Genomic DNA, 26,388 nt, shown 5'->3' on the forward strand with positions numbered 1-26,388 from the left:
ATATATATATATATATATATATATATATATGTAACAGTAACATAATGAGACCTATGCGGAACTAAACTAGATTTAGTGTGCATCTACTATAGCAGATACTGTGTAATCTTCCATCAACAGAACATTAACACAAAAGTCACAGTTTATAACTAAATGAAAAATTGTGTACTAATAATTTTGAGAGTAAGACTTTTAACCTGTGCAAAACATTAAGAAAACGATTCAAAATTGATTTTGGCTTAATTCTTGGGTATATGGAGAGTCTGCAGTAGCGATGAGAATAAAAATTAGTATAAAAAATTATTGCCAATCACACAATAAGCAATGGAGTAGTCAGTATCTACTCCCTGTCATTAACACAAACATTACTTCATTACCTAGAAATACTTGCAAGCAAGATATTAATACGAGTGGGATGAAACATTCAAAGATGCTAAGAAAATTTTAATGGGACAGTGTTTGGTAATCAGCCAAGAAGAAAAACCCCAGTACAAAATGAGCTAAATGCCACTAATGATCAATGATTTCAAGCACATATAATAAATGCTACATGCTCTGTCTCTTGTCTCTCTCTGTTGAGATGTTTCTAATATTGAGGATGAATCCATGCATATTTGTTCCATTCATGAAAGAAGAAATAGGAAGTTGACCAATGTCTTTAATTAAGAAACATGCATGTTGTTGTCAATCACATATACTGTCTGTGACCCCTGCCTTTTCAATTTTGGTGAGTAATGCTGTCTTTATGGGTGGTGTGGTAGAAGTTAGTTGTACACAAATTGGATGGTACACATGTGGCTATATATATACATGTGCATTCTTTACAGTACATAAAGACTGCCACCGACATGTCTTTCTTTCATGTTTCCCTTTGTAAAAAAAAAAACCACAGATAATGATTTTGTAATAAGTAATAAAATTAAGATAAATCAAAGCAGTAAATATGAAGTGGTATGCTCTAAAAGTCTAATAAAATATGTCAATGCACATTTATGTAGTAGTAAAGTGCTAGAAAGTTTTTCCATTAGTATTTTAGAAATGATTAAAGTAAAAAAAGTTTTGCAGCTTCATTTGATGGTGGTGACCACAGGCACCATAGCAATGGCACTAGCTGAACTGGAGTTGACTATGTCTTCATATTCTGGTGGTGGGTCCAAATGAGATTCTGTTTCACTCCTTCTCAGGTTCACCTGGCCAGTGGCTTCCTCGTAGGTTGGTGGGGGGTCACAGTTGGAAAGGCGAGTGGAAACCGAATCTGATCGCCCAACAACATATTCCAAAAATCCTGGAGACAATCCACTGCTATCAAAGACTTCATCTGGTGGAGGAGGTGGAGTAATGATGTTAAGATGCTGAGGGAAAGGAATGTGGCTTTCAGTCACTGTCTGTCTCCGAGTTTTGTTTCTTAGAAAGCATCTCCAGATTAGGAAGATGACAAGGAGAATAATGAAGAGGCCAAAGATTAATGGAAAAGTAAGATAAAACTGAAACCAGTCACTTCCTCTGTTGGTTTCTCCTTGTTGTGCTTTTGTGTATGTGCTCCAAAACTCCTTCTATAAATACAAAACAAAATAAATAGGTAAAAATAATCAATATGATCAAAACATGGTTAAGTATAAACAGATACTTGTGTTCAGATATTGACAAAAAAACAGAATCAGATGTGTTAGGTCAAGTGACACAGCCTTATTTTCTACACCAGTAAATAACAAATAGAGTAGCCTATTATTAGAATGGAGTTATTCACAGAGAAACTGGTTACCAGGTAAAAACATCATTAATTTGCTATATTTAATGAATCTAACTATCAACCATCATAGTTTATGGCTCCACACATTGAAGTTTCAAGTCTCTTGTGGTTCCATGGCTGACTGAGGATAGCAAAGGGCTGCAGTTCATTTGTTGGTGCTCACCAGTATCCATAAAGAGTGATTGACTCAACAGTGCTAGATAACGAAAAGTTCAAAATCCCAAAGCTGAAATACAGTATCCACTAAATGTATATCATTTCTACACCCCTGTAAAGTTGAAAATTTTTAAGTGAAACCACTTTTAGTCAGGGATTATCTATAGATCGTGTTCATTCTAGATGCTGCCTACCTACAGTAGTCATAACTCAAAGCTCTTTAAGATTTAGTTAGAGTTATTTACACTTTTTGCTGTGACATTTTAAGAGTATGAAAGAATTTTGCACTTGGAAAAGAACCATAGTCTAGCTGTGGTGTTTTAGAGTGATAATTCAAGGAGTAGGGAGATGTTTCAGTAGATAAAGTGCTTGCTATGCAAGCATGAGAATCTGAGCTGAATCCCTATCTCACATGGACAAAGAATATGTACACACACATATGTATATACAAAATAAAAAACACTTAAGAGCTAAAAAGATAGTATCAAATCATTTACCTTTACAAATGTAAGTCAAAGGGCTGGGCTGTTTTAGAGTACTTGCAATATAGATATGCAAGTAAATGGAAGCACATACAGACATATGGTTATGAACTGTCACTCTCCATATCCAAATGTGAGATTCTTATTATGTAAGCCCCATCAAAATTAATAATATCTGCTAGTTAAGGCTATTATATGTTTTTAGTACCAAACATTCAGCAGATATACACCTTGATTCCTAATAGTTTTGTTTCAGGAACCCAACATACATTCCATCCTCAATCCTTTTATCAACTGCAATGCTTTATATACAGATGTTGTCTATGAATAAAATACATAAAATTCCCACAAGAAGCATTAGGGTGGTGCAGAAATTCTGTCAATGTACTCTGGAACGTAGACTTTAAATTCCAAATGAAAAAATATCGGGTATTTAAAACTTTTCATGTTTGTTTCAAACTATTTAGGAGACGCAAAGTAAACATCATGTAATTATAAGGTATCACATTTCTTCTTGAGTCTTTACCTGTCAAGTGGGACAATAGAAATTGTTTAAACAGTAAATCAGATAGCACATGTAGCACATCTAGTTAAGTTTCTTGTATATAAACACTCAATAGTAATGATTACAATGAATGTTATATCTACTTAAGCCCTTGCTTCCAAATGACTAACTTAACCTATTATCTTGATTTAGGGAACCTTCGGTATCATTCACATCCTCCCTTGTCCTTATTTTCTTCCTTTTTTGTGCTAGTCACTTTTGTGTTATCATTGAAAAGAAGTTTGAAGAAAAAGAATTTAAAAGAAGGAAGAGTTTTGTTTTTCTGTTATTTTGGTTTGTTTTGCCAATAGGCTTTTGGTTTCACTGCCTTTAGTCCTTTGTCCCTGCCTCTGTTGTGTCTGGACTTGCACTGAGGCAATACATAATGATAGATATGGTGCTACAGAGTTTCTCCCTTTATGGTACCATGAAGCAAATATGGATTGAGGAATGAACCTAGTACAAAACAGAGCACCCAACAATATGCCTGCATGACAGACCTTCCTCCTATGGAGTTCTACCTCCTAAAATTTCCATAAACTTCCATTAATATGAATCCACCAAGTAAATTATTATACTGATTAGGCCAGAAGCCTGATAATCCAATCACTTCTTTAAAATGTTTATTATCTAGGGTGCATATACATGTGTCTGTGTGCGTATACACAGTACAGCATGTGTGTAAAGTCAGAGGACAACCTTTAAGAGTCAGTTTTCTCCTTATCATATGAGCCCTAGGGATTGAAGTTACAAAATGAGGCTTGGCACCAAGTACTTTTATCCACTGAGTCATCTTACTGTCCCTTAACCATGTCTTTAGGACTGTTTCTACCAGCTGGGGATAAAGAGTTCAACATATGAGCCTTATGAGGGATTCTTCATGTCCAAACTATGACTTTTTAAAAAATTCTGACATGGTCAGTTTCCAATTTGACACATACACGGGGTTTTAAAATCACATATACTAGGTTTATAACCTTTACATAAAATACCAAATCTTCGAAAGAAAGATTCTGGGCCCTAAAATGTGATGTTTACAATCTTATACCCATACAGTATTTGAAGTGCTTGTGGACATTACAATGATTCAAAATGATATCCTCTCTAAGGTGTATGATTACTGCAAACTTCTGTGATTCTAAGATTAACTTGGATCCTCTATGAAAAATATATCATTTACTAAATGATATGTAAATACTCATGATTAATTACAGTTTAAAAAAATCAGCAAGGAAACTGAAAAGACAGCTCAGTGGTTAAGAGCATTTGTTGCTCTTACAGAGGACCTGTTCATGGTTCCTGGTACTCATACAGTGGTTCAAAACCAACTCTGACTCTAGTTTCAGGATATCTGACACCTTTTTCTGAACACTGAGAGAACCAGGCATACATATGGAATACACACAGAGGGAAAACATTCATACACATAAAATAAAATGAATGAATCTAAAACAGTTTTTTAAGTTTTTTAAGAGCCCTAGGATTGAATTCACATCATGAGGCCTGGCACCAGTACTTTTATCCACTGAGTCATCTTACTGTCCCTTAATCATGTCTTAATCAGGAGGAGGCTAAGAGGCATGGCTCAGCAGTTAAGAGCACTTGCTATTCTCCAGAGGACCTGAATGTAATTCCCAGCAATCCATGACATCTCACCATAGTCCAAAACTTTAATTCCAGGAGATCTATTACCTTCTACTGACCTCCTAGGTTCTACACTCAAGTGGCTCCCAAATATACACTCAGAAAAGACACTTAGGACACATAAAACAAAAATAAATAATAGAAAATTAAGAGGGAATAAGCAAGGTTAAAAATATATATACCAGCTGGGCATGGTGACATAGACCTTTAGTCTCAGCACTCTGGAGACAGAGGGAGGAAGATTTTTGTGAAATACAAAGTGAGTTCCAGGACAGCCAGGCAGGACTACATAGAGACACCTTCTCTTAAAAAAAAAAAAAAAAGAAGAAGAAGAGGAGGAGGGGGAGGAGGAAGAGGTGTTAAGGTGTTAAGAACATTTTCTTTATGCACAGTAATCATAGAAGCAGGAGAAATTAATAAAGCAAGTATTTTGAAGGGACATGGTGCTTATGCTTACTTAACGCAGACTTATTGTGATTTATTTTTTAGAACTTGACATATTGCCACTGCTTCAAAATCACTGTTGACTTATCAAGGAAGGAATGAAATGGTTAACTTATAATGTTACAATTTAAATCAGAAAAATTTTCTAATGGCTAAAACGTTGAATATTTGTTGCTTAACTTTTATAGTTTAGACTTTCGGATTAGTCAAGCTGGTTAGATTTAGAATTAGCTAGGAGACATGGTTTTGGGTATATCTGAGGGTATTTTCAGGGAGATTTAATTATGGATGAAAGGCCTACTCTGAATTTTGAAAGCACTAATCCAGTGGTGAGAGTACTAGACTGAATTTTTTAAAAAAGGAGAAAGTCATCTGGGTACCATGACTGAATGAATATCTTTCCCTGTTTCCTGGCTATGGATGCAATAAGACCATCTTCCTAATTTTCCTGTCACTACAGATAAAAATCACTGTGCCCATCATGCCTTCCCCACAGGCATTATAGTAAAATAAACCATTTCTTCCTTAAGTTGCTTTTAGTCAGGTATTTTATAGCAGGAATAAGACAGTAACTAATACAGAGAACTGGTACCAAGAAGTAGGTCAACTGCAGTCATAAATCTGTTCATGTGATAAGTTTATGTGGAAAAATTTATGGCAAGAATGTGGAAGAGTTTGCAGCTGTGGGCTAGATAGATAAACCTTACCATGCTATAAGCAGAGATTAATGGGCCATGGATCTGAAGTCTATAAAATTATACACACAAATAAAATATTAAATAAGGACAGGGGAGGCTCAGTACATACATTCCAGAGGGGAACAAGGATGCTATTGGTAAGATGGATTCTGGCTACTTATACTACACTTGGGCAAAGTCAGGCCACTTGAGCAATCTTCTGAAAATTTGTGTGAGGCTGAATGCAAAAGTAATGGACTAATTTATTTAGTGGAAGAAATTTCAAGAGAAAATAACATCCAAGCTGTAACAGACATAGTTATTGCTCACTGTTCTTATTCATATTTCCAGTAAAACAGAGAGCAGAGAAATATCCACTTTGTTAAAGAAAGGAACAAATCAGAGTATAAGCAAGTTATATGAACTTTAAAATGGGTTGCAAACATAGGGTGTACAGAAAGCAGCTAAAGAGAAACTCTATTTCTCAGCCTTGGAACAATAGAAATTTGAAAATTTATAAAGTTCAATCGAGCCAGGTGTATTTGCACTCTTTGACCCTAGCATTTGCAATGCAGGCCAGCTTGGTTGAGTTTTAGGCCAGCCAAGAATACATAGAGAAACCCATCTGAAAAATGCAAATTTACTTGGAAAGAGCCAGTCAGAAACTGAGAATACTACTACAGGGGTTCTCTGCTCCAAACTGGCCACCTAGGGAAGTATTTTCCCAGGTACAGAAATTGTTTTGAACTTTGATTAAACTTCTAAGTGGGACTTTTGAGCAACATTTAAATTGTTAATCCTATAGGAATTTCTGAAATTGGAATTTTGTATTACAAGTTGGCTATAAGACTTTGAGAGTTAAGGGTGGGAATGTTATGATTTAAAGTGATGTGTTTGGCACAAGGGTAGAAATGTAGTAGTTAGCTAAAATTGATTATATTACACTGCTTTGCTCCCAGGCATATAGTATACTATATATGCCTGTTGCCCACAAAGGTTAAAGAGGGTGTTAGAACCACAGGAACTGGATCTATGAAGGTGATGAACTACCATGTGAGGGCTGAGAACCAAATCCAAGCCCTCTGCGAGAGAAACAAGAGTTCTTAACTACTAAGTCAACTCTCTAGACCCTGTGGTAGTCTATTTCAGTTGTCAACTTGACTGAATTTGTATTATTACCCAGGGGATACAATCTTTGGGTATGCCTGTAAGGTCCCTTTCCAGGGATATTTTACTGGGGTGGAAAGAACCACCCTGAATGTCGAAGATATTTCATGGGTTGGGATCTAGGACTGAATAAAAAAGAAGAAAGGATAAAATCAGGCTAAGCATTCATCTCTCTGCTTTATGACTGTGGAGGCAATGTGTTAAGATACCTCATGCTTCCACCAAAATAAACCATCCTTAACTTTTTTCTTGTAAGGTATTTATTTATTTTGAAGTTGTTGTTTTTGAGACATGGTTTCACTATGTTTTTCAGTTGTCCTGGAATTCACTCTGTAGACAAGGCTGGCCTCAGACGTCTGCATTTAGCTTCTGAGTGATGGGATTAAAGGTGTGTGCCTCTAGGCACAGCTTGTTATGTCGCAGTAAAAAGAAAGTAACTAATACACCAGCCAATGTGGCATTTGAAATACTGTGGAACATTTCAGGAAGTAGGGCCTAACTGGGATTCATTAGTCATTAGAGATGGGCCTTTGAAACTTACACCAGGTCCCTTTTTCTGACTTCAATCTCTGCTACCTGGTGTGCTGTGTTGTGAAAAGCCTCCACTATAGTGCTCACACTGAGCTCTTCTAACAAGATATTTCATGCCACGATAAGCTGAAATCTGAAATGATAAGCCAAAATACATTTTTCTCTTTTAAATTATTTCGGTCTAATATTTATTGTCATTTTCATGGAAAAGTAACTCATATAGGTAAGTAGCCAAGTGTCTACCATATTTCTAAGTGGCTGGAGACAAGAAGTTCAGTGGTATCATTCTAGGCTAAAACGGTTCAGTATATTGCTTTTATTTCTGCCAAATAATACTTATGTTACAGAAATCACTGGGCAAATAAATGTGAGCACATCAGAGTCATAAAAATAGTTGAGAAATTGAGAATTATTTGGCAGTACCAGATACATTTATATACTATTAAATGTTACTATAAAATAGTATCATAAAGGGGTAAAAAAATTGGCTCACCAGACCAGTTAACAGTCCTACCTACACAAGACCTGGGGTTAGGTTCCCAGCACCCTTATGACAGTTAATAACTACTCATAATTGCAGTTACAGAGGACCTGGCATCCTCTTCAGAACTTTGAGGACATTGGCATGCATGCAATGAACATATATACATGCAGGCCAATACTCATTCACTACACATAAAAAATAAATCTTAAAAACGTCTGTAGCAGCAAACATTTCCCATTAATGTAATTAATGCTTTAGACTTTGTAGGACATAATGTCTCTGTCTTACCTATTGACTTTACTGTTGCTGTAGAAACACAGTGGTGTTAACAAATGGCCATATATCTGTTCTTTTGAATTATTTACAAGAACAGATTGGCTTGATTTGGCTTCTGGGCTGTATTTTTCTAGCTCATGTTCACAATAAAACAAACAAGTTGCCAAAATGTTTATAAAACAGAATGATTAAAAGTGTGCATATTTGGTATTTATATATGTATGTATAAAACATAAATGTAAAGCAGAAATTTTCTGGTTTTCTAGGACATTTGCTACTTCAGTTGTTACTGAATTACAGTATATTTTCAGTGATTGGTCCAGTGTGTGCATGAGGCCATGACTGCATAAATCATTTGAGCACTGTTATTTTTCCAGCATCCTAAGCTATTTTAAGATGTATCTATGGTGACAACCAGAATGATGAAGAATACTTCACAAACACAAAGTACATACTCGTTACAAAGTAACTTGTTAAGGTATAGATTCTAATTCAGGAAGATGAGGCTTTAGAATTTGCATTATAAACAAGCTATGAGGCCAGATGGCTAATGCTAGGCCACAGACCACTCTGAATCATATGATGTACTAGTTTTCAATGCCTGCCAACCAATGTTTTAGCCCAGAGGCTAAGACATTTAGTCTGATAAGAGGCCTAGGTGATATTTCCAAAGCTTTTTGGTGACCATACTACAGAATAGGTTGAAAACATCTATGCCAAAAAGTAAATGATTAACTTTATTTATGATGATGTTAGTAAACTTTCCCCCCTTGTGTTTTGAGACAGGGTTTCTCTATGTAGCCCTGGCTGTTCTGGAACTCACTCTGTGGACTAGGCTGTCCTGGAACTCAGACATCGGCCTGCCTCTCCCTCCTGAGTGCTGGGATCAAAGGTGTGTGATAACACTGCCTGGCTGATATTAGCAGCATTAATGTGGTCCCATTTGGTCATTTACTTCACAATCTTGACAATTTACTCTTGTCTGTTTTAAGTTCAAATACCCTGGAGACCAGGGTTAACACTACAAATTTTTGCTCTTCTTCTATTCAAGAAGTGCAAGGATGCCATCTATCTTCCTGACAAAGCAACAGCTAAGAATTTTCCCTTTTAAATGTACAGTGATCTTATTAGTTGTAATATAAGAGAGACCTCCAGTGGCAAAATATGTGATGTGTACTCCATTTTCTAAAGCCTAAGTACCAGAAAAAAAAAATCTAGAACTAGATATAAAATGACACTGGCTGCCATGGTGGTTGATGTATAATACATGAAGTACAGTGTTATGAACTAGATGATTTACATATATAATCTTCATAATTCTTTTGGCATCCTTATTTTACATAAGAGGAAAACAGAGACAGAGACTTAAAGAAATTATGAAAGATTATTGAAGACAAGTATCTAAAGTAAGATTTTCACCCAGCAATCTATGGATAAAAGACTACAATAGCAAAATGTTCCTCTAAAACATAGAAACAAGAAGCATCCACAATGAACTGAGTTTTATAATACACAAAATGATTGTTTCTTCTCATGTGTAGGAAAAAACAGTGTATTGACATTTGCATATGGAGAGACAGAACATAAATATGAATATGAAACATGCTCAGGTTCATATAGTAAAGACCTGGTTGAGAGCTAGAAAATGTCTGGATCCTGAGGGCTCTGCCCTAATCCTTTGCCACTGATTCAAAATATAATAGTATTGGGAATTGATAAAAGGTAGGTGGTCAAGCCCAGTTGTGGGAAATGTGTTATTAATGATATGTCCTGGAAAGATTTAGCTTGTTTCTAGGTCCTTCTCTCTCTGTCCTCCAGGCAGCCATAATGTAAGCCGATAGCTGTTATGTCCTTCCACTGTGACATTTTGCCTCACCCTAGGCCCAGAGTTGTGAAGCCAGCTAAAAATAAAGCCAAAACAAATTATTTGTCCTTGAAATTGTTTTGTTCAGTATTTGGTCACAGAATTGAAAAGTCTACAGAGAGATTTCTCAATCAGCTAAAGAAAGATAGTAAGAAGAACAAGTTAGACTGGGGGTGGCAAAGGAGAAAGAACACTTTATGGAAACTTGATTAATATAACTGGAGGGATGGCTTAGTGGTTAAGAGCACTAATTGCTCTTTTAATAAACTCAAGCTTAATCCCCAGTACCCAACATTACAGCAGTTTACAAACACTCATAATTCCAGTTTCATAGTATCCTACACCTTCTTCCTGCTTTCTTGGGTACCACATGTACATGGTACAAAGATATACGTAGCCAAAATACCCATACACATAATGTAAAGACTGATAACAAAAACTATTGAACCAGCCAAGATGTCTATCAATAGGTAAATGGACAGTGAAAATACAGTACATATAAAAGTAGTATTGAGCTATAAAGAAAAATGAAATAATTAAATTCTCAGGAAAATAGATGGTCCTGGAAAGTGTAATAAGAAGCAAGAAGAGGCATATTTTTTAAAAAAAGAAAAACTGTACATATTTTATCCCATATGCAGAGGGTATCTTATAATGTATACATGTATACATATGAATAAGTCTAAGGGTGGGTAAAGCAACAAACAAAACACACACACATACACACACAGGAAGAAGACCAAGAGAGAATAACAGTAAGTAATGAAAGAGGTGGGCAAAAGGATACACAGACCATGAAAGAAGAAAAGAGACTGAGGTGAGGGCTACAAAGAAGGTAGGGGTATCAGAGGAAATGTAGGGATGCAAATCAATTGATCATACATTGCTCAAAACTGTCATTTGTTCAAAACTATCATAATGATATTTAACACTTTGTATACTAATATGAAAAAAGGGCCAAGAATCTGGGAAAAGGACTTACAAGGAGGGAACAGGTTAAAGAAATGGAAGGGATATAAGAGAGTGACAATGACAAGGGACATAAGAGAACAAGGGTGATGATAATAATAGTGTTACTTTATATATGCCTAAAATTGTCAAAGAATAAATTTAATAGAGTACTTTTAAAAGAATCAATACAGTTATTGTCTTAGCCACTTCTCTATTTGTTGCGCCCCATTTTGGCCCCGATTTGGGCCTTGTGGACAAACCCGAGCCTGGCTCCAGTTTCTGTGGCCTTGTGGGAGAGTCTAAGACTGGCTCAAGTTTTGAGACTTGTCTCTGTCACTTCTGTACTGGGGTGACTCAGCAAGACCTGTTTGGCCCTGCCACTGCTCCACCATTGCTGATGTACAGCTTTGCCATTGGCCCTGTCAGTCACCCCATACCCTCTGTCACCCTTCCCCGCCCCCAAGTCATCTCACTCCACCAAAACCCCTCCTCCCTATGCTCCAAGTTTATATAAACAAGTGGTTGTTACATTAAAGTTGAGTTCCTGCTGTAAGACTCCTGGCCGGGTGGTGTTTCTTTTGGGCTGTTGACACTCACCATCCCACTCAGCCCTGGAGAGACCTGGGATCGGGCAGGATGAGCCAACATCTATTGGTGTGCTCCAAGATACTATAACCAAGGCAGCTTATGGAAGAAAGTGTATTGGAGGCTTACAGTTTCTGAGGGTGAGTCCATGACTGTAACAGCATGGCAGCAGGCAAGCAGGCAGAACTCTGGTACAGGAGCTTAGAGCTTACATTCTGATCCACAAGCATGAGCCAGGTGTGGGGGTGGTGGTGGAGGGGGGAGAGGGTAACTAACTGGAAATGGTATATGCTCTTGAAACTTTAAAGCGTATATCCAGTGACATTCCTCCTCCAACAAGGCCATATCACCTAGTTCTTCCCAAACAGTTCTACCAACTGTGAAACCAAGCATTCAAATATATTAGACCATGGAGGCCATTTTCCTGGCCTCATAGGAGTTGAGGTGGAATGTAGGGTTTTAAAAATAGACATTTGAGAAACACTATGGATGGTACTGATGTCATGAACCTAGATAAGCTCCCAGAAAGAAAACAGAATATGGCAAGTGCTGGCTGGGTAGCTGCACACCCAGAAGAGCTGTTGTTCCCACATTGAGACAAGTAATGTATAAATTCTTATCTACACACCCAAAGATTATACTAAAATCTAAACCAGGCAGACACACTGAGAATGAATACCAGTGCAAATTCTAGAATAAGGTAATGGTTAAGGTAAGAAGAATATCTCTTTGGGGGGCCTCCTCTAAATGAGCAGTTGCTTGGCTGTACTTGGCATGTTCTGGTTTCTTTCTGGTGAGCATTCTCTATATGACAGTGTTTCTCAAATGTCTATTTAAAAACCTGACAATCCACCTGGGTTTCTGTAGGAAGAGAGAGCATGCTCATTGTCTCCAACTCTACCATGGCATTCCTACTTTTATGTGTAAAAGGAATACAAAATTTTATATAACATATTTTCTTTACTTTTTTTAGCCCAGGTGTGCCCACTGCAAGCATCTTCAAGTTAACAATAGCATCATCACCAATAGTTAAACTGCAAAGTCTATAAATGTGCCATCTCCCATTCGTTACCACCAATTTGTGGATAAATCAAGTTTACTTGTTCCATCTGGAATATGTCTAGTTTTCTATAAACTCTCAATAAGCATAGTAGCTCAGGCAACACTACTCTTTCACCTGAACTGGACCCAGTGACTGATGGCTATAAACATGACTGGATAAAGAAAAGGCTACAACTTTGGTAAAGTATACTTCTGGATGTATCTGTGAGAATGACTCCAAAGGTGATTGGCAAGAAAGTAAGCAAACAAGGTATGAGGGCATTTGAATATAAGAAGTACTATCTATTAGCATGGACATAAACGCCCATACATATACAATAAATTTTAATTAAAAAGACAAAAGAGAAAGCTAACATGGCTGTACAAACTTTTTTAAAATGCTAATTGTATTGCTGCAATGATGGCCTACATGCATCAGACATCAGATTCTTTCCTCCCTGCATTCCTACTTATAAGTGCAGGGTAGTTACAGAAGTTTAACTGATACTCCTTTATAGGTTTCTGGCTTCTCAGACTGAGTTACCAAAGCTGATCAGCTTGTACACAGCCATTTAGCAAAATCCAGCCTTTGTTCGTTTAATAAATCCCCTCTTATAATTATATAACTGTAACTGATCTCTACTTTAATTCTCCCCATCCTCTACATTATTTAAAGCAGCCAGTTTAATGACTTAGCATTTATTTAGAATTTATGCTTTTATATTTAATAGCTTAAATACGACCTTTATGTCTGACCTCATGATTTCTCAGCCCTTCTGAGGAGGCAAGGCCTCAGAAGGAGGCAGGGGCCAGTGTGATCATTTTTGGGAGCAGGGGCCAGTGTGATCATTTTAGTGGTATAAATATCTTTATTTTATAAGAAACAGGAACAGAAGCATTCTGAAGGCAATATGTATGCCCTATTGGTGATCATAATAAATATACCCTAAAATCAGGCTAAGTTTCAAACCGATTATTACCATGGCCCAGTGTGACCTGGTCATACTCATGTTTTGGCTACATACAATTTCATGGCTTCTTTCTTGCTACCTAGAATTGAGAAACATTAATTTTATTAAGCTAAAAGTATTTAGGGAAAGTTGAAAAATTCCTTTAGTTTTGGAGGGTACCAGAGATTGAACTAACGAACTCACATGGCAGGTGAACAATTGAAGCCTAAGGTTACTTTTAAAAAATGTTTGCTCCATTTTGTTTCCTTTATTTAAAGTCCATAGACAATCTCTCAGTTATACATGTACTAGGCCCAGACAACAAGACCCTACTTTACCTACCCAATCACATCCTACCCCACTATGCTACCCTATCCCATGCTCACAAGGTTTATAAGAAGGTTAACCTGGTATCATAGGGGCCACAGAATGCCTCTGTCCCTCCCAATCTTTTAAAGACCCAGGCCATAAGACGATGAAGTTGCAAATATTTGGAACCCTTGGATACTAAGGGAATCTGACCTCATTCATTAAAGGTGAGAATTTTGTATAAATAAATCAAGTGGACACTTAATTTTGCTGAGAACAAAAGAACTTTATAGAAAACAATTGAAACAGAAAGACTAGTGAACTTGCTCTAAGGGCAATATGGGTCTGAGTCTGGTGACCCAACGACAATCACCAGTCAATTCTTTGAGCTGCTGTCATCCAGGTGAAGCTTACTGAAAAGATACTCAACAACATCATCTTTCCCAGCCTCTACCTGGCGCAGGTTGAACAGAAAGGCAAACATCTCCCGGATCTCCTTCATATGAGGTTGCAGACACTGGTGCTTCAGGAAGTTGCAAAGATGAGCATCTCCTTTGTTGTAAGCCAACAGATACAAGTCCTGGAAGCTTTCATTGACAGTCATCTCCAGGTGGAAGGCACATTCCATGGATGCAAGGCCATCAACCCATTCATTGATGTCTGGCTTGTCAATGTCACGGAATGAAATGCGGCCTCCTCGTTCATTCTGAAGCGTCAGGAACTTCTCGGTAAGTGCCGACCACTGATGAGACTTGCTCAGGAAGAAGCGGGTGAAGTACTTCTTGTTCAAACCTCCGCGGTCAGAGAAGGCAGCCATGGACAGGTAGATGTAGGAGACATAGAGCTGGAACTGGATGTGACTGTTTACAGCAGCCTCGCAGTCAGGGTGGTAGTTCTGTCGCACTTGAGAGGCTAAAGCAGCAGTCAGGGCGGCTGGCAAGATGATCAGCGGGTAGGCGATACTCGCACTGGAAGTGCGGAGAGGGCAGCGGCGCCGTTGGCGCCGACGTGGCCTGCGTGGTAATCCCATTTTGGGTGTTGGGATAACCTGAGAATGTGGGGCTCCCGGCTTGTCTGAAGCAAGTCTGAGGTAGCAAGGCAAAGAAGTAATGGCGGCAACGGCAAGAGGAAGAGGCAGCGAGAGTGGGAGGCAACACCGGAAGGAAGTAATGATGGAGGGGGCGGGTCTTTAAAGGGTAAGGGTCAGAGATCTACAGGCTGCGAAAGGTGTCAATTGTCCATGCTGAGGTGGAAGGGTCAGAGGTCAGGGTGTGAATTCTACTTTTTGTAGCTATATGGATACAGTATTATAAAAGTTTTTGGAGCCAGAGAGATGATTCAGGCGATAAGGGTGACGGACATCAACTCAGTTGGACAGTCTGAGTTAAATCACCAGGACACATGAAAGGAAGAAACTGTTTTCTGACTTCCATCAGAGCAGCGGCCCATAGCACATACATACCCTAGCATAAATGAGCCAATGCACACAAAAGTGTTAATTTTTAAAAGTTATTTATAAATAAGTACAAAGGTGTTTTAGTAAATCATCTGGATACCTCCCCACTTTCTTTTTTATTTATTAATTTCATGTATATGCACATTTCCTATATGAATGTCTGTGCATCACATGCATACAATACCCACTTACAGATGGGATGTGAGCCACTCTGCTGCGTGCTGGCAATCAATCCAGGTCCTTGCCCAAAGCAGTAAGCGCCATTAACCCTGAGCTACCCGCTTCAGTCCCAACGACCAACTTCAAAACTTTTCTTAAATTTAGATTTATACAATGTATAGGAGTATTTATATAATATGTATGAATGTGTACTATGTATATGTCTGGTGCCAGTGAGAGGGTGTTGTCAGATGGTGTGGAACTGGAGTTCGCCACTAGGGAATGCCTCTAAAAGAGAGGTCAAGAATCAGGGGCAGGTGGAGGCACGCAAGCCCTAAGTTCCCTCAGCTTTCTACAAGACTTCACAGTCTTGCCATTATTTATTTTAATTTTACAATATTTATATCATCTAAGTACTCTCTTTTCTCCTTTATTGTTCATGGTTCATATTAACTCTATTGTCTTAACAATTTAAAGATCATGAAATTGAAGTTCTTGAAAGTTCTCTTCTGTTTTCTGTGTTTTGTCTATTTTTCCTTTAGTATTAATTCTATTTGTTCATTATGGTATCTTTTTCATTTTCAGGTTAGTGAGTATAACTAGTCAGGACAAAATGTAGAATTTCTTCACACATTATTGTGGTCTGATAATGATATCCTTTCATATACGTGATTCTCTCTGTGTATAGATATCTTCACGTATTGAGCCATAATTTCATTATAATTTTAAACATTTGTGAAAGTGCACGTTATTTCTTGAATACATGAGAGATGCTTAAAAAGCCACAGGGGTCTCCTCCTATCAATCATAGGCCAATTGCTTGTATGATCATAAAGAGAATATGAAAAGAAAGTAATAATATTTAAGTATTGGAAAAACTTTAGCCTACACTTTATATTAGCATATTCTCAAGTACAAATGGAATGTTTATCTAAAGTCCTTTTATAAGTAATAATTGAGTCTCCAAATGATTGAATAAATAAACCTAAAAAGATTCAAATAGTATAACACTTGGAAGGGGAAAAATAACATCTCAAAATAGAAAAATTCTACTCTATGTACCAAAACTGAGCAAGGCAATACACATCCAAATCAAGCAAAAGAAAGACAATAGCTTTTTAAAAGGGGCAGCATTCTGTGAAATATAAACAAAATAAAACTCCAAGATTTTGATATTAAAAACAGAAAAAGTCGAGCCTAATTTTATGATAATAACTAGATAAGGGAATATTATTCTTTTCTATCGATAGTGATGCCGTCTCTCTCATTCCTGATACTGGTAATTTGTGTTCACATGCTAGGCACATACTACTAAAAATCTATTTAGGGGGGGGATTAACTTTTATTTGTTAATCTCATTTTACTTATCAGTACAAATTTTTTGTTGCTTTTTGAGACAGGGTCTCACTGTATAGCCCTGGCTGTTCTGTGACTCAGTATCTAGACCAGGATGGCCTGAAACTCATCTAGATCTACCTGCCTCTGCGCTGGTATTAAAGGTGTGCACCATTGTTTCCAGCTTGGATCTTTATGATACATTCTAATTTTCAGATTAAAAAAAAAGGAATTTCTGTAGCTTTAAGGAAGTTCAATAGCTATATAAATGTGTTTATCCTTTTTGTTCCTTTACAAAGATTTATAATGAAACCACCTTAATTTACATAATTTAAAGACAGCTCTCTTAAAACACAACTTCACCATCACACCTATTAAGTGACTAAGGTATATTTCTGGTTCTCAGATAGCAGGGAATCTCAACCTCTGTATTTCTTTTGTGTGTTTTTTGTTTGTTTGTTTGTTTCTCTTCCAGACATCCTACCTTGTTTTTGAGTGTACCATCTAGCATCGTATGTTGCTTTTTGAGGAGTGAACTAGGAATCAAAAGCAATAAGTTTCTTCAATTCCAGTAAAAAAAAAAAACAACCAAAAAACCACTAGTATTATTATTAGCATTCACAATACTGGTTTAAAGATGGAAAAATATTAACTTTGTCTATCCCAAGGAGTATTCAAAAAGCACTGTAAAGAACTGAAAGTAAAAATAATGATGATAATAATAATAAAATAAATTGTTACTGGTCATTGAATGAAGAATGTCTCCCATAGGCTCATGTATTTGAACACTTGTCCCCAATTGGTCGCACATGTTTTGGGAGGTGGTATAGCCTTGCTGGAGGAGGCATGCCACTGAAACAGATTTTGAGAGTCTATTTATGTTATGGTTTGGGTTATAATCCAATACTATATTATTTATCCTCTTGTTCCAAGTACTAAGCTTCAGTCACTGGGGCTCCTTAAAGCTAACTGTCAAGTCCATTTATCATCTTTCTACCCTTTGTTTTAGTTTCATTTTTTCTCTTTTGGCATGTCCTTATTTTCTAATACTACAATAAGTGCCAGGCCTATAGTCAATCATTTCTTCAAAGAATTCTAGTTTCTTTTCCAGGCTGGAGATATGAAGTAGCTCAGTACAGAACACTTGCCCACCCTTTATTCAATTCTCATTTCCACAGAGAGATAAGGAAAGAATATAGAACTAAGCATCAGATAGGATTATACAAGTTTGATAAGCACGTAAACTATTTCCAGATCCTTTAAAGTTTGAGGTCAACTATTCTAGAGTCAAACAAAGTAAGCCTTACATTGTGAAAAAAGATGTTCTGAAACAATCAAGAGAATTTTCTTCACAATATCTCAAGATTAAAAGTTCCAGCACACAGAGATGCTTTACATCCTAAAAACCCAGGTAGAAGCAGGAGAAATGGTTCAATGGGTAAAAGTGTTAGCAGAGCCTGAAAACCAAGCTTGACCCTAGATCCTACCCACGAAAAAAGCCATATGTGATGGCACACATCTGTAATCCTAGCATTTCTACTGTAATATGGAAGATGGAAGGGGGTGGCAGTAGTATAGTGACAGAAATAAACTGAAAAAAAGATGAGAACTCACTCCTCCATATTTTATCTCCTTATCTACACACACACACACAGACACACACACACATTTTCAGAAAAAAAGAAAAAGGGCAAAAGTTATCAGGCAGAAATATGAGTCCTAAATAAAATAGCTATAACTCAGCAGCTAAAATTTGAATGAAATATATTCATTGTAGGATTTGTCTGTTATAGGAAGTACAGAGCACATAATCTCACACCTAAAAAATGTTTGTAAAATTAACATCTATAAAGATGAAATGTTTAATTGAAAATACTACAGTCAGTAGGTGGCAGAGTTGAGATACTAAATCAGATCTCATTCCCTGAGGTTTCAGAATGACATTCTGAAAATTTGTACTACTTCTATCTTATTGAAATGTAAAGGACAAAAAAAATCTACTTATTTAAGATGAAATAGAATATGGCTTAGTAGACCACTTGCCTAGCGTGAAGTCACTAAATTTAACACTTAGCACAATGCACAAACATAATGCTGTGAATTTCAGGTTGGAATGTAGGTCAGTGGTAAAATGTTGACCTAGCATGTCTCTGGGTTAGACTCGCAATTCCCCTCCTGCCAAACAATACATACTAAATGTTTACATGAATTTTCATGTCTAGTCAGTCACTTCTATCAGACCTCAACATTTTATATATCCTATGTCTGTTACATAGTAGTTATTTAGCATGTTAACATCTGCATAAATCTGAAGCACTTACATGCTGAAAGGGAGAACAACTAAGCATGTCTTTTCTCCCAATCTATAATTAAATGTGTGCACTCAATTAGCTAAAGAGTTACACATAAATATTTCATGAATGCTATTCACATAATCTGTATTTGAGAAAGATGAATATGTCACAAAATCTGTTTTAAGTAAGAAATTTTAATATGCACACAGATTAAAAACTGTAGGAAAAAGCAAATCTCAAAAGCTAATCTTTTTTTTTTTTCTGTTACTCTAGTAGGTTCTCAGAATGTAACAAACATGATTCTGAAATAGTTGCCTTGAAGCAGGTTAGACATTATTACTTTGACCTAATGCCTTCCAATAACACCCTATTATTAATGCTATCATTTTAACTATATAAATGATTTTATGTGACAGACTTTGAAACCATAAAGAAGGCAGCAAACAAATATTAAAAAAAATCCGCTTTGGGGCTGGGGCAGACACAGAGTTGGTCTGCTCCTGTGGAGATACTGAATCCTGAGCCATCCTAGAGGAACCACTGCACTCAGAGCAGCCGGTAAGAACTCCACTTCACTCCCTAAGCCCCAGAGTTACATCTGGGAACCAGGGACATTCAGGACCCACCAGCTACCCAAACCCCGCCACTCCGGAATTCCACTTCCCTTCCACCCCTGTCTTGTCCTTTGGGCTGGGGCAGACACAGAGTTGGTCTGCTCCTGTGGAAATACTAAATCCTGAGCCATTCTAGAGGAACCACTGCACACAGAGCAGAAGGATTTCAGATCCAAGAGGTGGTCTGAGTCCCAGGAGTTCTTCCACCCAGGAGATTAGGATCATAAGACCACAGAGACATCTGGACTCGGAGACGCTCTGCCACAAGCAAGATAACTGGAAATACAGACTCCAGTCTTACACAGTGAGGGCAGGTAACACTAGAGTTAGCCAGATGGCGAAAGGCAAGCGCAAGAACACAAGCAACAGAAACCAAACTTACTTGGCATCATCAGAACCCAGTTCTCCCACCATAGCAAGCCCTGGACACCCCATAACACCGGAAAAGCAGGATTCAGAATTAAAATCACTTCTCATGATGATGATAGAGGATTATAAGAAGGACATAAGTAACTCCCTTAAAGAAATACAGAAGAGTACAAGTAAACAGGTAGAAAGAAGCCCTTAAAGAGGAATCACAGAAATCCCTTAAAGAAATGCAAGAAAACACAAAGAAGGAATTAAACAAAAACATTCAGGATCTGAAAATGGAAATAGAAACAATAAAGAAAGCTCAAAGGGAGACAACCATGGAGATAGAAAACCTAAGAAAGAGATCAGGAGTCATAGAAGCAAGCATCACCAACTGAATACAAGAGGTAGAAGAGAGAATCTCAAATGCAGAAGATACGGTGGAAAATATTGACACAGTTGTCAAAGAAAATGCAAAATGCAAAAAACTCCTAACTCAAAACATCCAGGAAATCCGGGACACAAGAAAAGACCAAACCTAAGGATAATATGTATAGATAAGAATGAAGATTCCCAACTTAAAGAGCCAGTAAATATCTTCAACAAAATTATTGAGGAAAACTTCCCTAACCTAAAGAACAAGATGCCCATAAACATACAAGAAGCCTACAGAACAGCAGATAGACTAGACCAGAAAAGAAATACCTCACATCACATAATAATCAAAACATCAGATGCACAAAACAAAGAAAAAAATACTAAAAGCAGTAAGGGAAAAAGGTCAAGTAACATATAAAGGCAGACCTATAAGAATCACACCAGACTTCTCACCAGAGACTATAAAAGCCAGAAGAGCCTGGACTGACATCATACAGACCCTAAGAGAACACAATTGCCAGCCCAGACTACTATACCCAGCAAAACTCTCAATCACTATAGATGGTGAAACCAAGATATTCCATCACAAAACCAAATTTGCACAATATCTTCCCACAAACCCAGCACTTCAAAGGATAATTGATGGAAAACGCCAACACAAGGAGGGAAACTACAACCTAGAAAAAACAAGGAAGTAATCTTCCAACAACCCCAAAAGAAGATAACTATACAAACATAATTCTACCTCTAATAACAAAAATAACAGGAAGCCACAATCATTTTTCCTTAATATCTCTTAACATCAATGGACTCAATTCCCCAATAAAAAGACACAGACTATCAGACTGGATACACAAACAGGACCCAGAATTTTGCTGCATACAAGAAACGCACCTCAGTGACAAAGACAGAAACTACCTCAGAATAAAAGGGTGGAAAACAATTTTCCAAGCCAATTGTCCCAAGAAACAAGCTGGAGAAGCCATTCTAATATCAACCAAAAGTAATCAAAAAAGATAAGGAAGGACACTTCATATTCATCAAAGGAAAAAATCTACCATAGTGAACTCTCAATTCTGAACATCTATGCAAGGGCGCCTACATACATAAAAGAAACTTTACTAAAGCTAAAAACACACATTACACCTCACACATTAATAGTGGGGGATTTCAACACCCCACTCTCAGCAACGGACAGATCATGGAAACAGAAACTAAACCAAGACACTCAGTACCTCATGGTACCTTCTCCAAAATAGACCATGTAATTGGTCACAAAACAGGCCTCTACAGATACAAAAAGATTGAAATAATCCCTTGCATCTTATCAGATCACCACGGACTAAGACTGGTCTTTAATAATGACAAAACCAATGAAAAATCCACATTCATATGGACACTGAACAACTCGCTACTCAATGATGAGTTGGTCAAGGAAGAAATAAAGAAAGAAATTGAAGACTTTTTAGAATTAAATCAAAATGAGGACACATCATACCAAAACTTGTGGGACTCCATGAAGGCAGTGCTAAGAGGAAAACTCATAGCTCTAAGTGCCTACAAAAAGAAACTGGAGAGAGCACACAATAACAACTTGACTGCACAACTAAAAGCTCTAGAACAAAAAGAAGCAAATACACCCAGGAGGAGAAGAAGGCAGGAAATAATCAAACTCAGGGCTGAAATCAACCAAAAAGAAACAGAAAGAACAATACAAAATATCAACAAAACCGAGAGTTGGTTGTTTGAGAAAATCAACAAGATAGATAAACCCTTAGCCAGATTAACCAGAGGGCACAGAGACAGTTCCCAAATTAATAAAATCAGAACTGAAAAGGGAGACATAACAACAAAAACTGAAGAAATTAAAAAAATCATCAGATCCTACTACAAAGGACTATACTCAACAAAACTGGAAAACCTGGATGAAATGGACAACTTCCTAGAGAGATACCAGATACCAAAGTTAAATCAGGAGCAGATAAACCATCTAAACAGTCCCATAACCCCTAAGGAAATAGCAGCAATCATTAAAAGTTTCCCCACCAAAAAAAGCCCAGGACCAGATAGCTTTAGTGCTGAATTCTATCAGACCTTCAAGGAAGACCTAATACCAATTCTCTTCAAACTATTCCACAAAATAGAAACAGAAGGAACACTACCCAATTTGTTCTATGAAGCTACAATTACACTTATACCCAAACCCCACAAAGACCCAACAAAGAAAGAGAACTTCAGACCAATCACCCTTATGAACATCGATGCAAAAATACTCAATAAAATTCTAGCAAACCGAATCCAAGAACACATCAAAACAATCGTCCATCATGATCAAGTAGGTTTTTATCCCAGGAATGCAGGGATTGTTCAATATATGGAAATCCATCAATGTAATCCACTATATAAACAAACTCAAAGAAAAAAACCACATGATCATCTCACTAGATGCTGAGAAAGCATTTGACAAAATTCAACATCCCTTCATGATAAAAGTCTTGGAAAGATCAGGAATTCAAGGCCCATACCTAAACATAGCAAAAGCAATTTACAGCAAAACAGTAGCCAACATCAAACTAAAAGGAGAGAAACTTGAAGCAATCCCAGTAAGATCAGGGACTAGACAAGGCTGCTCACCATCCCCCTACCTATTCAATATAGTACTGGAAGTCCTAGCCAGAGCAATTAGACAACAAAAAGAAGTCAAAGGGATACAAATAGGAAAGGAAGTAGTCAAAATCTTACCATTTGCAGATGGTATGACAGTATACTTAAGTGACCCCAAAACTTCCACCAGAGAACTCCTAAACCTGATAAACAACTTCAGCAAAGTGGCTGGTTATAAAATCAACTCAAACAAATCAGTAGGCTTCCTCTACATGAAAGATAAACAGACTGCAAAAGAAATTAGGGAAATGACACCCTTCATAATAGTAGCAAATAATATAAAATACCTTGGTGTGAATCTAACCAAGCAAGTGAAAGACCTGTATGACAATAACTTCAAGTCCCTGAAGAAAGAAATCAAAGAAGATCTCAGAAGATGGAAAGATCTACCATGCTCATGGATTGGGAGTATTAATATAATAAAAATGGCCATCTTGCCAATCTACAGATTGCAATCTACAGATTCAATGCAATTCCCATTAAAATCCCAACTCAATTCTTCAGAGTTAGAAAAGGAAATTCTCAAATTTATTTGGAATAACAAAAAACCCAGGATAGCGAAAACTATTGTCAACAATAAAAGAACTTCTGGAGGAATCATCATCCCTGACCTCAAGCTGTACTACAGAGCAATAGTGATAAAAACTACTTGGTATTGGTACAGAGACAGGCAGGATGATCAATGAAATAGAATGGAAGACCCAGAAATGAACCCACACACCTATGTTCACTTGATCTTTGAAAAAGGAGCTAAAACTGTCCAGTGGATAAAGGACAGCATTTTCAACAAATGGTGCTAGTTCAACTGGAGGACAACATGTAAAAGAATGCAAATTGATCCATTCATATCTCCTTGTACAAAGCTCAAGTCTAAGTGGATAAAGGACCTCCACATAAAACCAGATACACAGAAACTAATAGAAGAGAAGGTGGGGAAGAGCCTCAAATACTTGGGCACAGGGGAAAAGTTCCTGAACAGAACACCAATGGCATATGCTCTAAGATCAAGAATTGACAAATGGGACTTCATAAAATTGCAAACTTTCTGTAAGGCAAAGGACACTGTCAATAGGACAAAATGACAACCAACAAATTGGGAAAAGATCTTTACCAATCCTTCATCTGATAGAGGGCTAATATCCAATATATACAAAGAACTCAAGAAATTAGACTCCAGAGAAACAAATAACCCTATTTAAAAATCGGGTATAGAGCTTAACAATTTTCAACTGAGGAAACTCGAATGGCCGAGAAGCACCTAAAGAAATGTTCAGTATCCTTAGTCATCAGGGAAATGCAAATCAAAACAACCCTGAGATTCCATCTCACACCAGTCAGAATGGCTAAGATTAAAAACTCAGGTGATAGTAGATGCTGGTGAGGGAGTGGAGAAAGAGGAACACTCCTCCATTGTTGGTGGGACTGCAAGATGGTGCAACCACTTTGGAAATCAGTGTGGTGGTTCCTCAGAAAATTGGACATAGCATTACCTGAGGATTCAGCTATACCACTCCTAGGCATATACCCAGAAGATGCTCGAACATATAACAAGGACATATGCTCAACTATGTTCATAGCAGCCTTATTTATAATAGCCAGGAGCTGGAAAGAACCCAGATGTCCTTCAACTGAGGAATAGATTCAAAAAACGTGGTACATTTACACAATGGAGTATTACTCAGCTATTAAAAACAATGAATTCGAGAGGTTCCTAGGTAAATGGATGGAACTAGAAATTATCATCCTGAGTGAGGTAAGCCAATCACAAAAGAACACACATGGTATTCACTCACTGATTATTGGATATTAGCCCAGAACCTTGAAATGCCCAAGATGCAACTCACAGGCCACATGAAGCTCATGAAGAAGGAAGACCAAGTGGGGGTGATTCGGTCCTTCTTAGAAGGAGCAACAAAATACTCAACGGAGCAAATATGGAGACAAAGTGAGGGACAGAAACTGAAGGAGGGGCTGTCTGAAGACCATTCCACCTGAGTATCTATCCCATGTGCAGTCACCAAAGGTAGATGCTGATGTGGAAGTCAGGAAGTGCATGCTGATAAGAGCCTGATATGGATGTCTCCTCAGAGGTCTTCAAGAGTCTGACATATTCAGAGGCAGATGCTCACAACTAGCCATTGAACTGATAATGGGGTTCCCCAATGGAGGAGTTAGAGTGAAGGCCATTGGAGCTGAAAGGGTTTCTGGCCCCATGAGGAGAACAACAATACCAACCAACCACAGCTCCCAGGGTCCTAACCACCAGCCTGGGAGCACTTAGGGAGGGATCTAGGGCTTCAGCTTAATAAGTAAGAGTGGAGGGCCCTGCTGGGCATAGGTGGAAGAAGAGCTCCTTGACCTCATGAAGGCTGGATGCCCCAGGGGGTGGGAATTTTGAGGGTGGGGAGGTGGGAGTGGGGGGGTTAGGTAGGGGTTACATCCGCAGAGAAGCAGGAGGAGGGGTGAGGGGATAGCGGGGTTACTGGGTGGGTGGGGGATGGGGTAAGTGGACAACATATGAAATGTAAATAAAACATCCAATAAAAAGAAAAATCCAAAGTCCATATCTCTCACCTAACTCATGAACACAATTTAAATGACTCCTTTTGATGTTTTAAATGTATTTTATAATATCATTATTGATTACTTCTTTCCTCCATCAAGTATTTATTTCATCCCTAGTATGTGTCAGAACTTCATAGCTATGAACCAAACAATGAGCAATAGTACTGTACATTTATTCAGAACTAATGAATAAAAAAAATCACTGTTACATGGTGATAAGTGCTGGGGGAGAAATCACAGGACATAGAATACTTTCATATTGAGAAAGTGAAGCTCCACAATGACCATTTGCAAGTGAAAAGAACAAGTGTCAAAGTCCCAAGACAGGGCATAGGCTTTGTATTAATTGTAAGGAAACAGAAAAAAAGCTACTACAACATCACTAAGGGGATGGAGTCATGGGAGATATGAGATTTCTTCCATAGGGAAGTGCTAGTACAGAGTGAAAACAACTGTACCTTACAGGTGATTCTGAATTCTTTGGCTTTTATTGGAGGAGATATAAAGCCTTTGCGGAGAAGAGATATATGTTGCTTTGTTTGGATTTTGAGACTTGTTCTTACTAGTATGGCCAGACTAGCCTATAACTCACTACATAGTCTAGCCTTAATTCACACTCTTACTTACCTCCTGAATATTGCTTCAATATGTATGAACCACCATGCATAGTGAAGAAAAGTTAAAATGTCATTCTAGCTTGCTATTTCAAAAACTATG

At 37.6% G+C, this 26,388-nt stretch overlaps 1 protein-coding gene across 4 annotated transcripts in view; it reads right to left on the reverse strand.

The window, feature by feature from the left end:
- Positions 1–119: 119 nt before the first annotated feature.
- Prrg1 (proline rich and Gla domain 1) overlaps positions 120–26,388 on the reverse strand; it is a 109,239-nt gene continuing 82,970 nt past the window's right edge. For 2 of the 4 annotated variants that reach the window (XM_028769944.1, XM_028769947.1), the window contains exon 4: positions 122–1,553. In XM_028769944.1, coding sequence (XP_028625777.1) covers positions 1,068–1,553 — 486 coding nt within the window. In that variant the 3' untranslated portion in view covers positions 122–1,067. Of the gene's footprint in view, positions 1,554–26,388 lie in introns of all 4 variants that reach the window. The other 2 variants (XM_028769945.1, XM_028769946.1) reach the window with 2 other exon arrangements.

The sequence above is a fragment of the Grammomys surdaster genome, unplaced genomic scaffold, assembly GCF_004785775.1.
Source record: "Grammomys surdaster isolate TR1022 unplaced genomic scaffold, NIH_TR_1.0 195, whole genome shotgun sequence".
Taxonomy (NCBI): domain Eukaryota; kingdom Metazoa; phylum Chordata; class Mammalia; order Rodentia; family Muridae; genus Grammomys; species Grammomys surdaster.